Source organism: Papio anubis, chromosome 4 (assembly GCF_008728515.1).
Source record: "Papio anubis isolate 15944 chromosome 4, Panubis1.0, whole genome shotgun sequence".
Taxonomy (NCBI): domain Eukaryota; kingdom Metazoa; phylum Chordata; class Mammalia; order Primates; family Cercopithecidae; genus Papio; species Papio anubis.
The window spans coordinates 77,084,605-77,099,738 of NC_044979.1; the positions used below are offsets into that span (position 1 = coordinate 77,084,605).

General features: G+C 34.2%; 1 protein-coding gene across 6 annotated transcripts in view; it reads left to right on the forward strand.

The window, feature by feature from the left end:
• The window catches only part of C1GALT1 (core 1 synthase, glycoprotein-N-acetylgalactosamine 3-beta-galactosyltransferase 1), a 119,122-nt gene that overhangs the window by 79,216 nt on the left and 24,772 nt on the right, over positions 1-15,134 (forward strand). For 2 of the 6 annotated variants that reach the window (XR_004183215.1, XM_031665295.1), the window contains exon 3: positions 749-975. Coding sequence is in view for 4 of the 6 variants with exons in the window: in XM_031665295.1 (XP_031521155.1) it covers positions 749-952 (204 nt within the window). In the remaining 2 variants the exon portion in view is untranslated. Of the gene's footprint in view, positions 1-748; positions 5,812-15,134 lie in introns of those variants that run through there. The other 4 variants (XM_003896281.5, XM_009203354.4, XR_004183216.1 and 1 more) reach the window with 3 other exon arrangements.

The following is a 15,134-nucleotide window of genomic DNA, read 5'->3' on the forward strand; positions in this document are numbered from 1 at the left end:
AAGGTTTAAATCTGACCTACCTGAGGGCCACCTGATACGATTTTTCAGTCAGTAATAGCTAACATTTATTGAGCACTTATTTTAAGCAAAGGGTAATTCCAAGCATTTTACACACATTGTCTCCTTTAAATAACCACCTTTTACAGATGTGGAAATTGAATCTTATAGAGAATAAATAGCTTACTCAAGGTCGTATACCAGCCCACAAAATTTGGGTTCAAACCCAAGTCTAGCTTGAGAGCTTTGTCTCAAATACTGTACTGTTTGGGTTGATATATATAGATGAAGTGTATTGGGTTGTAGACACCTAATGGGCAAGGCTTTGTAGTCACTGAATGCTCCAGAGGTATCTTTCCGAGTCTGAGCCACGCAAAAAATTACAGTGAGAAAATTAGGAAGAGAAAGCAGATGTTGGAGGAGATTTATCCTTTGTATGGCTGCTCCTTTGATTTGAAGAAATCTCAATAATTTTATCTGCTAAAGAGTGTGAGAGAATATTATTTCAGTTAAAAATACTTTCCACAATTTCACTTGGTTTCACCAATTTCAATTAGTTTTAAATCATTAGGACATCTAAGTAAACTATTGATTTATTCCACAGGTCTAGTATATTAGGTTCCTTTGCTTTACCTTGCCATCTTTAATGTTTGCCTTCTTTTAAAATTACACTGTCCTTTATAAGTATGTAAATATTGTATGCTAGCAATGTGCTGTTTATTAACAATGCCTGTTTCCACTACTTTTTTAGGGTCCTGGTTGCTGTTCTGATCTTGCAGTTTCTTTTCACTATGTTGATTCTACAACTATGTATGAGTTAGAATACCTCGTTTATCATCTTCGTCCATATGGTTATTTATACAGATATCAACCTACCTTACCTGAAGATATACTAAAGGAAATTAGTCAAGCAAACAAAAAGGAAGATACAAAAGTGAAGTTAGGAAACCCTTGAAAGAAAATCATGAGTGAACAAAGGTAAAATGTCTAGCATTGCACTGAAAAAGGACTTCTGCATTTCTGACATAGAACACTGGAATCCCAGTGAGGAATTCTAAGTGAACATTCCTTATAGAAACCTTTCACATGAATGACTATAAACTGAAGCTTTAAATGAGCTGTGAAGTCTGTTAAAATGTGTTTTGATACAGTAATATATAAATATATCTATATATATGAAGAACTTGTGTTTTTAAAATGGTGGCCAGGTAGAGGAATTAGAAAAGAGATTTTGTTGCCTGTTTTCTGATCATCTGTATTATTGTCACTGAGAAACTAAAATAATTAAATTTACTAAAACTACACTGCACCATGTTAGTAATAAACAGATCTGCCTTAAAGAAAATTTTAGAAAGAAATATTGTTGCTCAGTGTTGTTAATACAGCTCAAGAATTGAGTTTATATTTGCAGTATGATATAAATGATCCACCCCCCTCCACACACACACACACACACACACACAGTTTTTGTCTAATGAAAATGTTGCTGTGATTATTTATAATTGGTAGTATTTCTTCCAGAAGAAGCTAAAATAAAACTGGCACTTACCCTGAAGTGCATTAATAAAACCACACTTTAAAATTTTCATGGGCCTTGACTATATTATATACTTGATTCTAATTGGTAATCTTTTACGGAATCTCTGTTGTCTCTCTTCTAAATATGTTTAGCCACTCTTGAATACCATTCTCCACTATTAATTTACTCAAACCATTCATAGCATTTGTAAACATGTATTTTACAATATTTGTTCCCAAATTTACCCATTGTTAATTATGAGTAACTAATAAATTTAATGCTATTTGAGGATGCTTTTCTTATAACAGTGCCACTCTCAGGAATTACTGACATTTTAAATTGATTATTTTAAACTCTTTCCAACTACATAGTTATGGTTTATTTCATTGTCATCCTGTTGAGATGAGAACTTGTTTGTGCCTTTCATAACTTGTTTAAAGCAGAGTTTTAAAATTCATTTATAGGATCTGAGGTGACTGTTAGTTACAGTGGCAAGATTTTGACAAGAATTAAAAACAATAGAAAATGCAGAGTGCTTAAACAAAAATGTTATATATTGAAAGAGTAGATACTTAATTTATAAATAAGTCTGAAGGTTGATGCTATTTTGGGATAATTGTTTTGCTAATGGATAGTTCTAACAATGCAGAATACCTAGTCAAGACTGTCATCAAAAACATTCACAAATGTTTCATTCTATTTTTAGTGACTCTGTTTAAAGAGTTTCTGAAGGGAAAGAAATTTTTAATTTTTATTATGTTTAGCAGTACTCAGTGTGTCATAACAGAATATTTTACAGACTTTCTATGAGATTATTTTTATGGTACAAAAGATTTACATTTCCCTTATGTTTATCATTATGCCAATTTTACATAGCTGTCGTGCCACTGACTCTGCTATTTAGCTAAGTAATTCCTTTTTTCGGAGACCGTCTCACTCTGTCCCCCAGGCTGGACTGCAGTGGTGCAATTCTCCTGCCTCAGCCTCCCGAGTAGCTGGGATTATAGGCACGTGCCACCACACCCAGCCAATTTTCATATTTTTAGTAGAGATGGGGTTTTGCCACGTTGGCCAGGCTGGTCTTAAACTCCTGAACTCAACTAATCCACCCGCCTCGGCCTCCCAAAGTGCTGGGATTACAAGTGTGAGCCACAGCGCCCAGCTAGCTAAGTAATTTATATTTATTGTGCCAAAACATGTCAAAATCATGACCTCTTTGAATGGTATATTTGAGAGAATGTTCATTTCATTGGCTAACCATGGACTACTCTGCCCACATAGTGAAAACATGCACCAATTTTTACCTATTATCATGGTAGTATCATCTGCCAAAATTTCAAGGCATTCATTTGATTCTTTGAACAGCTCTTCACCATGGTGTGTACATGAATTTTCATATGTGTTACTTGACTAGAAGTATAAATGGTTTACTATAAATATCCAAAAACCTTAAGATTTGCTCATAGGAAATGAATGTTGTGATGACTCCTGGGCTCTAGAGTCAGACTTGCTTGGATTTAAATTCTTGCTCCAACACTTACTGTTTTTGTAACCTTGAACAATTTTACTTAATCTCTCTGTGTCTCAGTTTCCTCATCTGTAAATTAGGGATGATAATACTGCCTACCTCACAGGATTTTTATGAGGATTAAATAAATGTAAGGTTCTTAGAACACTGTCTGTCCCAGAATAGGGAGCAATAAATAGAAGACTGTATTATTATTCTGTTACCTTGGAGTGTAAATACTGCATTTAAGTGAATGAAAAATTTGCTTTGACCAGATAAGGAAATAATAGCTATTATTTATCAAGTGCCACCTGTATGCTAGGTACTGTACTTAGATAATCTGTGTATAATAGTGTTAATCCTCAAAATTTGGGTGTTTTTCCCCTATTATAGATAAGGAAACTGAGGCTCAGAGAATTAAAGTAACTTTGTCACTGTCACAAAGCTAGTAAGTAACAGAGGTAGGATTTATATTCAAACCCTATGTGTTCATTTGAACCGTCTCAGGCTTGGGGTTATTCATTTAGCATTATTTCCATTTTTATGTATATGTTATGTGATATCTGATACATTGGCCAGTAATAGTCAAATTAACCCAGCCAAATTGTCAAAGTGATTCTTAAACTGTGGTTCTCACACTTGCCCAGGATGTTGTTAAATGCAGATCTGAAAACCCCAATCTCAGAAATTCTAATTTAAGCATGGGGCCCAAGAGTGTGCATTCTTACCAGATACCCTAGGGCAGCGATTGTCAAAAGTGTGGTCCCAGCAAACAGCATTAACATCACCTGGGAACTTTGTTGGAAATGCAGCCTCTCTCAGGGCTCCATCTCAGATCTACTAAATCAGATACTCTAAGGGCAGGGGCTAGCAGTTGTGTTTAAGCAAACTCTCCAGGTGTCTTTCTTATCCTAGTTTGAGAACCAGTACCCAACAACCTACGTGATTTTGGTGCAAATAGTGTTTGAAACACACGAAGATTACTGCCCCATTACTAAGACATTTTTCAAAAAGCCTGTTTTAAATCACTGTAGTACAGGATCACACTATATTAAATCTAAAATAAAGATAACTTAAAGGGTCATTGGATCATTCATTTTGGCCAAATTTTTAGCTTCTCCAAAGTGACTAATATCAGGGCCCACAATAAAATCTGTAATTCTCCAAGTTTAGTAATTTTATGTTGAGGCAGGAAGGGTTCATTAAGTACTAATAAGTACATAATTTATTAAAAGCATACATAAGTGTCATCAAAAAGTTCCACAATTGTTAAAAAAAAAATTGAAGTAGTAAATGCTATTTTATAACATACATTTTTCTGCTAATTCATTGTTTTGTTTGACCTAATAAAGCAAAAGAAAAACAAAAAAGCAATTCTCCAAGTACTTCATAGAGCACATAAAATCAGATTTCATGATGATGATGTATTCACTATCTTTTAGATTAAGATCTTTGTTATTTGGTAAATGATTTTAGTATGGTTTCAAAACAAGGCTTTTGATGTCTTATGCTCTCTAATAATGGTATGCTTGTATTTTCTAGTGGAAAGTTCATAAAGCAGATTTTTGTCCCAGTTTGCTTTCAAATACGAATTTCAGAGGAGTTTTTCTTACTGTAATGAGGCATGAAAATAAATCACTGATCAGCTCTTAATATTTTTTTAATATGGAATTGGATTTGAGCATTAAATTTGCTAACTGGTTAGTTTCACAGTTTTCTTGAGTATTAATTTTTCCCTTGAGACTGTCAAACTATAGTTATTACCAGGTTGATGCACTATTTATTATACTTGAAAGAATCCCTTGATTAAATTATATCTAGCATTTTATTTGCCATTTAAGTTTTCAGTTCATTAGACTATTATTCTTTGACAGTTTCTGCCTTCTGTTTATTGCCCTTCTTTATTTGCTTTATTACTAACTTCCATTTTCTAGTTACTCTTAAATGCTGCCTTCACAGGGTTAATTTGGCTGTTAATAGTGATTAGAATTTTTATTACTTAATTGATAATTTTAAACCTACTAACTAGGGTTCCCTATAAAACGGAAAGTAAAAGTCTAAGAATAATGCCTGCTGGCTTTGGAGATACTTGCACTGCTTAAAAATCTATAATTTTAAATTAATTCTACATCTACAATTATTAAAGGAAGTAGTTATTTGGATTCTTCCACTCACCCTTTTCTCAAAAACAACAACAAAAAAATCTCATTTGCTTTATTTTTCTGCTTTATAGTAGGCCTGACAGAAACATACCGAAGCAATCTGGCAGACAACGTGTGGTAGATTTTATGCTAAATGTTAATGTAACCTCTGTTGATTTTTTTAAAAATGTGTTTATATATAAGATTTGAAATAAAAACTTTAATACAGGCTAGAATAAGGAATTTTACAAATTCTCTTTAGAGAAACCAACTCTAAAGTTTTAGAGTTGAATTGTGCTCTATTTCAACTCCCTTACCTCTCTAGTTTTCAGTTTATATTAAGTTTTAGTAACTTTGCAGGGCCTTGCAAATTAATAACCTACATGAAGTATATTATTAGAGGGAAACTAATCTTACTGCTAAGCAGTGTGTTGTACTACATAGTGAATGTTTGTGTTTTGGAATTTAAAAATTATTTAAGGTAATGGTGTTATGAATGGTTTAAAAATGTCTGGTGACTTGCTTATTTTAAGTGATCACCATTAAGTCAGAAAAATGTATTTTTAAATGTTTCTTGAAGTGCCTTTTGAACATTTTTAAACAGCGGATTTAAATAATGCATAAAATAAATTGCCGTGTTCAAAGTTGTTTCATCTGATTATTTTTAACCAATATAAAAGTTGTGAGATAAATGTTGTCTTTTATGGGTAGTTTGGGGTTATTTTTCCAAAAGTATAAAATTGTTTTCCCATCAAAGCTATTTAGTTTGAATAGGCTTACATAAGTTTTACTGCAATATGTATTACTTACTTTAAAGCAACAAAATATTCCACCTCTGACTGAGAATAATATACTGTGAAAAAATTAGAAACACTGTGTAGTCCAGGTAAGTGTGTCTGGATGGGTGGGGGCAGAGGAGGGGAGAGAATCTCATATATTTAGAGAGAGATTGCTTCTGTGCTCCTTGGTATATTTTGATCTATTGCATACACAGAGAAATTAGTTTATTCAACAAATAATTGTGCCAAGCATCTGCTAGAAATACAGTGGTGAGCAAGACATACAGGATGTCTTAATTCTAGAGTTAGAAAATAAGCTAGTAGATGAATAAACAAAGTATTTCAGAGAGTGGTATTAGGAAAATAAAAATATTATCAGAACAATTTTCTGGATGGGGTATTAAGGAAGACTAGGAAGTAACATTTGAGCAGAGACTTGAATGTTGAATAACAGACACTTTATGTACTTCAGAAATTACTTTTATCTATGAAATTATTTGTTCCAACTATGTGTTTAAAAAACAAAAATGTTTCCACCCTTGCTTAATCATGCTGTGGGTATATGTATATATGAAGGCTTACTGAAATGTAAACTATAGGCTGAAAAACTTTGTGTTTTTAGGCATACTTCATCCAGAGCTCAAGTCTAAGGATTTGTCTGGGAGTTTCAGGATATGAATAAAAATAGACCTAGTATTTTATGTCTTCCTAGGCAAACAGTTACAAATTTCATAAGGCCCTTGAGTCTAGCCTATATGTCTTGATTTTTCAGTAATCTACTACCCAGTATGTTCTCTATTAGCATGTGTGTGTACGCATGCAAGCATGCAGACACACTGTTATTTGGATTAGACAGCTTTAGAAAAGCTGAGGAGACAAATACCACTTCATACTACTTTAGTAGTAGAGTTGTATAACATATTCAGACAGCTAAATATTTTCCAACTAGCTGTACTGATAATTGTTAAGTCATTGGGAAGTAGATATATTTACCTAAATATATACAATTAAACCTATTTTAAGTTTTCCAAAGGTATGACTTCATAGTACTGGAAAGGATACAGGAAGATTCTTGCTGAATTTATCTCCTTGTTAAGGGGAAGTACTCTACAGAGCTAAACACATTTTTCATCTTAAAGTCTAATAATGCTGACAATATGGATTGTCCAAAGGAGATTTTTTTAGTGGTTAAGAATGAATGAACATTTAACAACTGAAGTTGAATAAGTTCAGCAACATTGGCATTCTCCAAATACATCTATATTAATAAAACAGAAGTGAACTTTGTTTTGCCATGAGTTTGTTACTAATTAATACATTTTGTATTGCTGCCTGGAACTTAAAACTGTCTCTGCATTGCATCATTTCTTCTACCAAATGTGCTAGTGTTTCTTGTATTGTTACCAATATTGCTTTTCTCCAGGACTGAAAATTTGTCCAGGGGATTATATACTTTCTTACATATTGCCCCTGTGTAATGCAGTTGAATACAACAGCTTACTTTGAAATAACAAAATACTCATTTTTTAAAAAATGAGATTCAATCCTAGAACTTAGGCTCTTTGGCTTTTCTAATGAATGCCTAGTGAAAGATTAACAGTACTTCTTCATTTCTAGAACTGCTGAATAATGTGCTGTCATAGAACTAATTTGGTTACAGTGTCTTCATTTTTACAACTAACCAGGTTTCGACTTTTGTAAGCTTCAATTTTTTTTTCATAGAACTACCTAAACTGCATTGTCTCCCCTTCTATAAGAGTTCATTCTCATTAATTTTCTTGTCTAATTGTTAGATTGTGGAAAGGTGGTGATTTGGAAGAGAAGTAATATTCAACTTTTCCTTTAGTTCTACTCATGACTATCTCCCTTGTTTTTATACTTTTTGGTGGGGTGTGGGTAGGTGAGTGTGGGTGTGTGTATGTCAGAGGCAGAAAGAAAAAGGATAGTTATGATTTTAATAACTGGATTTTTAATGTAATTGAAGTATTAAAACCACTGCTTTTTTATGTTGATTAGGTTTATGTAATAAGCAGTTTATTTGATGAAGTGAAGGTAACTATGTGTTTAGAATAATTGGCCACAGAGATAATTCCTGATTTTTAAAGTAATTTTTACAAACCTGCTTGCCTGACTGAATTTCTTTTTTGGCCTTTGAATTTATAGCTGTTGGAACCTTCTCCTACTCATCTCTCATTCCATGGTTTTTTCTTTTACCCTTTCTTTTTCTTCTAATTGGCAGCAGCAAGTCTTTAGTTTCTCAAGACTTTTTATTGCCCCCATTCTCTCTCTCTTTTTTTTTTTTTAATAGAGACAGGGTCTTCTTGTGTTGCCCAAGGTGGTCTTTAAATGGTTTGGCCTGCCAGAGTGTTGGGATTATATGCGCGAGCCACCATGCCTGGCTGCCTCTGTTTTCTATCAAAATGGATGTGTTTTAAGACTTTTTTTTAAAATTGTGTATCTTTTGTGAACCTCAGTTCCCTCTCACCAGCTTAGAAGTTGCTGAAAGAAGGAAGAGAGAGCACTCAGAGAATTGATGCCCGCATTATCCTGCAGTTTCCTCTTTCTTAAGGAAATATTTTCTTCTAGAACTTACTCAGTAAAAATATGGGTGCTTAAAAACTTGAAAACCAGTGGGGAGAAAAACTTAACCTTTATAGATAAAAGATTTCAGTGTTCAGTATTAAGGCAGTCCTCTCTTACATCTTAAAAATGGTCACTGCGAGCTGTTGAATAAAATGAGTATAACCTCAGAATATGAGACCTTCCACAGCCTGGCCCTAGCATGTATTCCCTTTTTAAAAATTTGCAATTCCTTACCTAAACTCCAGACAAATTCAGTTCCAAATCATTTAACCAACATTTGAGTGCCTACTAAAAGTATTGATCTAGATAATAGGGATAAAGTGGCAAATTATATTTGTTGCTGTCAAGGAACTTACCTTCTATTAGAAGCAAAGTACCCAAAAAAATAGTTGTGTGCAGTAGAGTTATACTCTCAGGCAGTGTGCTAATTGTTTTACATTGCATTATCCTATTAATTCTTGCTACATTCCTGGTGGATGGACTCTACTATCTACCGTTTCAGGCATCTGCTGGGGATCTTGGTATGTAACCCCCGTGGTAAAGGGGGAACTACTGTATTTTATTTGTTAACCTCCAGCACTTTACAAAAAAGGGGAACTGAAAGCACCAGATGTTATATAGAAGAAAGAATAGAGTGTGAAGCAAGAGACTCTTCTCGAAAGGGGCCATTTAAAGCATTTCATTTCCATATGCAGCCATAAAACTTCCATCCACATCATTCAATGGCTTTTCTACTCTTAATTCATATTGCTAAGAAAACTTCTGGCTTATTCTTCTTGTTAAAGTTTATGAAGTATCCTGATACCAGGGAGGAAAAAATGCCATTTCTATGGCATAAGCCCATTAACCTACCCAAGTTGTCAGAATCAAGAGGAGGTGTTTGAGAAATTGTTTCCTCTTTTTAAACATTTAACTTTTAAAAAAAATTTTTTAATTTTTTTAATTTTTCTTCAAAACTTACAAAAAGTACACATCATTTTATCTTGTGAATTTACTACCAACTTGTACTAAATAAGTCATCTTTCCATCAAAAAAAGTGATAAGCTCCATTATTTAAAAAAAAAACAAACATTCATTAAAGGTGAACATTTCAAAGATGAAAATTTTAAGAGAACCCCAAACTCCATCCCCCAAAGTAATTCCAATTAATGCATAAATATAAATTGGATATTAAGCTAAATAGAAACTGTTTTATAAAAGTGAGATAATATAACAAATGCTAATTTTAACATTATAATTTAAAGAAATACAGTTGCTCTTGATCTGGCCAAAATCTGCAAATTGTCCTGGGGGCAGGGAGAGGGGAATGTCATCTTAGCAGCAACAAAATTGAGTGATTTCTTTGGGAGGGGGAGATGGAGAGACGAAGAACAGACTGGACTTAGGCTTCTCTGTAGCAACATTCAGTGCTAAAGCAGAGCGAAGCAAAGTCTACCAGATTCTTGGGTGGGGTGGGGGTGGGGAGGAAGCCAAGTGATTTCAAATGTAAGGGTAAATTAAAAGAGGGTGGACACTTCTTGAAGAATCTAGATGATGAAGCCCATCTAAAGAGATGAATGGACAAACATTGAGAACAGGACTGGTGCTGGTTATTTAAATATGTAGTTGTAGAATTATTTAAGGCTATAGAAGCATATTGAAATGTTATACATCTTGATATAGAAAAGATTAACATGTTAGAAAATAGAATATCAAAGACAAGGTAAGGGGTAATATATACATGCCCTAATTGGTTTTACTTTTCAGAATGTAATAGAAATTTTGTAAAATTGATAATATATCAAGCAATAAGGATATAATATTCTGAATACAGTTATGAAGGTAATCACCAAAACTCTAAGCCTGATAACTATTAAAATGAAAACACAAAATTAAAGATAACACAGGCCATGTAAGAAAGCTAAAGGGAGAATTTAAAATAGGAAGATGACAGAATTAAGACCAAACATAGATATGATGTCAAATAAGGATAAATATGATTAACTTATAAATGTATGAATATATAAAAACTGTTGGCAGTACCTTTGGGGAAGGGTACTAGGATTGGAAAGAAATTGAATAATTCACTATTTTCCTTTTTGAACTTTTAAAAAATCATGTTTATGTTGTCACACTATAGAGAACTATAGTGGGGAAAAAAAGCTGTCGGCCTTGGGTCCCTAGGGTTTTTACAACCAGTGGTGAAGAATGTCCACAGATGTTCTTAAGCAGCAGTAGAGGTAAGCAGGTACACACATGAGCTGGAAGGATCTCAAAGCTGATTTGGGTTGTTTTATCTTGTCATAAGGAATTACTTTCTTCAATCAAGGGTATAAAGACTGCTGAACTAGTTCATAAGGAGGGTAGATGAAGGAGGTATCCATCTTAAAGAGTGGTAAATAGTTGATCCATACAGAGGACCAGCAGCCTCATGTGGACCCATCTTAGCATCCTTCTCTTCCTCTACTCAAGGGTGAAGAGTACTTAGAAGTTACTATTTATTCTCAAAGCCTTGCATCAGATTATTTTCATATCTTTCTTAGATCTGTTCTGGCTTAAGTCTTACTCTCTTATTCGTGGAAATAGAAGACATTGAGCCCTTTCCCACATAAAAATACAGGACTACTGATTTCTAGAGCTTAAAGATGTTCCACACCTCATTTGAAAGATCCAGAAACAGATCTAGAGATGTTAAAGTTTAGAAAAATGACACAAATAATGCCAGAAATGGCAACAGAACTCAATTTTCCTGACTCCCAGGTTAGTGGTCTTTGTACTAAATGCAATTTCTTATCTTCCTTGAACAACCTGAGCTACGTACTTTTTTTAACAAAATTTTTTGTGGGTACATAGTAGGTGTACATATTTATAGGGTACATGAGTCCCTTTGATACAGCCATGGAATAAGTAATAATGACATCATGGAAAATGGGGTATCTATCCCCTCAAATATTTATCCTTTGTGTTACAAACAATCCAGTAATACTCTTTTAGTTATTTTTAAATGGACAAATTATTATTGACTATAGTCACTCTATTGTGCTATCAAATACTAGATCTTATTCATTCTTTCTGTTTTTCTTTGACCCATCATACTGCTAGGTAGAACTCACATATTCGGTCCCTGCCTTTTCCCACCATTTGCAAATAGGTTCTAGGCACAATCCTAATAGTTGCCAGATGCTGTTATCAGAGATCATATCTGTCTTGTTTCCAATTGTGCCTGGGACATAATAGGACTTTTGTTTGTTTGTTTGTTTTTGTTAAATAACAAAGCCATGTGTAGTGCAGCATGCCTGTTCTAGCTACCTAGGAGGCTGAAGCTCAGCAGTTCAAGTCCACCCTGGGCAACAAGACTCCATCTCTACAACAAAAAAGTTTAAAAAGATTACTATATGATTACTATACACTGTATGTATCAAAATATTACTCTCTCTCCCATAAATATGTACAATTATTATATATCAATTAAAAGGAAATAAATGGTGAGCATCCTTTCACTACGAAGAAAAGTTCTGAGTACCATATGCCCCTACCTTCTTCTGTTTCATTTTTATGGAGACCTCTAAACAAAATGCTTTTCTTGTAGATATGGAGGGACCCCTAAACAGGTTTTCTACTTGAGAAAATCTTGATTTGAACTCCACACATCATACACCATTGGGCAAAAAGCCTTGCATTTATATTAGAGAATATAGTCCAGAAAAAGAACAAAACCTCAAGTGTGGGCAGAAGATTGTGTTTTTTTGCTGTTAGGGAAGAAAACTCAGGTTCCTTTTCTCTACAGTGACCATTAGACATTCCAAAGCACTGTCAGTTGGTATATCTCAGTGGTCTTGGTTACTGAAGCAACAAGCGGTCTGTGATGGCAAAAAAAAAAGGTAGGGTCTTTCCTAACACTGGTAAGGAGAAAACTCTGTACAGAGTTAATAATTTACATTTCAAGTCACAAGTTTTCTATCCTATTGGAAGAAGTTTCTAAAATCCAAAAAAAGCAACGTCTCTTTTTTTTCCTGCAGTCATTAATTCACCCATTCAACAAACTTTTACTGGGCTCATGGTTTGTCAAGTATAGAAGAGAAAAGAGGACGAATCCTGTGGTTAAGGCTTGCCTGAAGGATCTCACATTTGGGTTGGGGGCTGACATGCCAGTGAACAAATCGCCTCCTCAGGACTGTGACACATGCTATGATAGACGTATTTACAAAGAACTATAAGAGGACTGTATATTAAGTGTTTAGGGATCTGAGAAGTTTCAAAGAAATTGTGGCATTTGAACTAGATATCAAAGAATAAGGCTCAGGTACAACTTCATGTGAAAGAGACAATATATTCACAAATTTGCCAAAACCAGGTTAACTTCATTCTTCCAGCGTTCCAGTTTTTTCCCAAGTACAATCAGTGTACCATTTTTTCTGAGACCCAGAGCCATTTTCTTTCATTGGCATGTTTTTAGGCTTATTTTTCAGTAACTCCAGTACCCTTGAAGTTTCTTTCCTTAGATCTTAAACAGATACATCCAATTGGGCATTACTACATGGTTTGAGGATAATGTCTTTATACAAAGGTAATATATGCACTTGGTAAGAGAATGAATATAAAATGAAAAGCAATAATCTACCACTGCCCCACCCAGCAGTCCCTTTGTCCAGCCATAAACAGAAAATAACAGAACTGTACTCATTTCGAAACTGTACACATCATTCTGCTCTTTGCCTTTTCTACTTATCTGTTTAATAACTTAGAGGTAATTCTTTTTAATAGTTAACTAGATCTCTGTATGGATGTGCCGTAAGTTTTTAGCCATTCCTTTATTGATAATTGAATTGGATTATACTTTCATTATTGTAATTATTGCTGCATTGAACATCCTTGAAATGATTGTGTGGGTACAGCCATAGGATAAGTTCCTAGCAAGGAATTGCTGAGTTAAAGAATGTGTGCATTTAAATATTCATAGATACTGCCAAATTGCCTTCTTAAACTGTACTACCTTATACTACCACTCAACATTTATGAGTATATTTCGCTGCCCCTTTTGCCAGTTTTTGATTATTAAACTTACTAGTTTTATCACTGCATTAATATCTGATAATTGTTGATTTGTACGTAAGGTTTGAGTGATTTTTTTATACATTGGTAATCTGCATTTCATCTTAGCCAATTGTTTTTAATAGTGAATTACTAGGGTTTTTAAAATTTATAAACTCTGAATATTGGCTTAGTTTATATGTATTAGAACTGTTATGATTATTTCGTACTTAAGTTGTTTTTTTCCCCACACAAACCAATTAATCTTTTCTTAGTGCTATTGAATTGTGTGTCTTGCTCACACCAAGGTTTATTTATAATATGTTATCCTCTTACTTTCATAGTTTCATTTTTTGTGTTTATATTTTTGATCTGTCCAGAATTTATTTTCTTATATGGAGTGAGGTAGGAAAATGGCTACCTGTTTGTTGTAATACACTTTATTTGATGATCCTTTCTTTCAACATTTATTTTAAATCACCATTACCACATATTTCAGTATCAGTTTGTGTGTAAACTGTATTCTGGTCTGCTTATATGCCTGTTTCTTCTGCAGTACAATGTTTTAATGATTTCAGATTCGTAACACTTAATAACTGACAGAATGAACTACCTAAACATTTTGTACAGACACTGTGGCGGATTCAGCTACATATCATGGCATTATGCCACGAATCCTTTCCAGCATTATTGGCAGAAATAGCCACCCTTAAAATATTCCCCTCATGATCCTCAGAGGTTCCAAGGGTACAGTGTCATGTGTACCCAGAAATGGGTTGCCCTCTTGCCCATTCCTGGGCTGCCTCCTAGGGACAGTGACTCCAGTTAACTTGCTACTTCAATAGGCACTACCATCTTCTGCTGGTGACTTCTGTCATCTTGTTTGACCCTGGGGAAAAGACTTACCTTCCTCTTTGTTGCCCACAGTAGAGACCAGACTTTCCTGACTTGTTCCCGAATAATGGAAGAAAGGGTCCAGATAGTACTTTATGAGAGCGGCCAAGCCCCAGTGGAATCCTTTCAACCCTTACCAGGCTAGTGCTCTGCCTTCTTTGCTACCTGTTTCCAGGTCACCAAAGGTAGTTCAGCTACCCCACTAGAAACCTTCAGTTATCAGCACTTCTTTAGAATTGGAGTCAAATTGACATCTGCACTAAAAGAAATGAGGAAGGTTCCCCCTCACCTGAGTCTAACACTCTCAACACCCTCCTCCCAAAATTCCTGCTGAACCAACCTCTCCCCTGGGAAACTGACAGTGAAAACATTTAGTCTTTTCAGAGGAAATTACATCAGAGGAAATTTACTCAGAGAAATGTGGTCTGGATTTTGGATTTGCAGCCCAATAAGAAAATTGCCTAATGGTATCAGGCCCTTCATATCTGTGGGTTCCACATCCATGAATTCAGCCAATTGTGCATCAAAAATATTCAATAAAAAATATGACAAAAATATAAATACAGTATAATGGTTATTTACATAGCATTCACATTTTATTAGGTATTATAGAGATTAAGATTTAAAGTATGCAAGAGGATAAGCATAGGTTATATGCAAATACTATACCATTTTATATAAGATATTTAAACATCCATGAATTT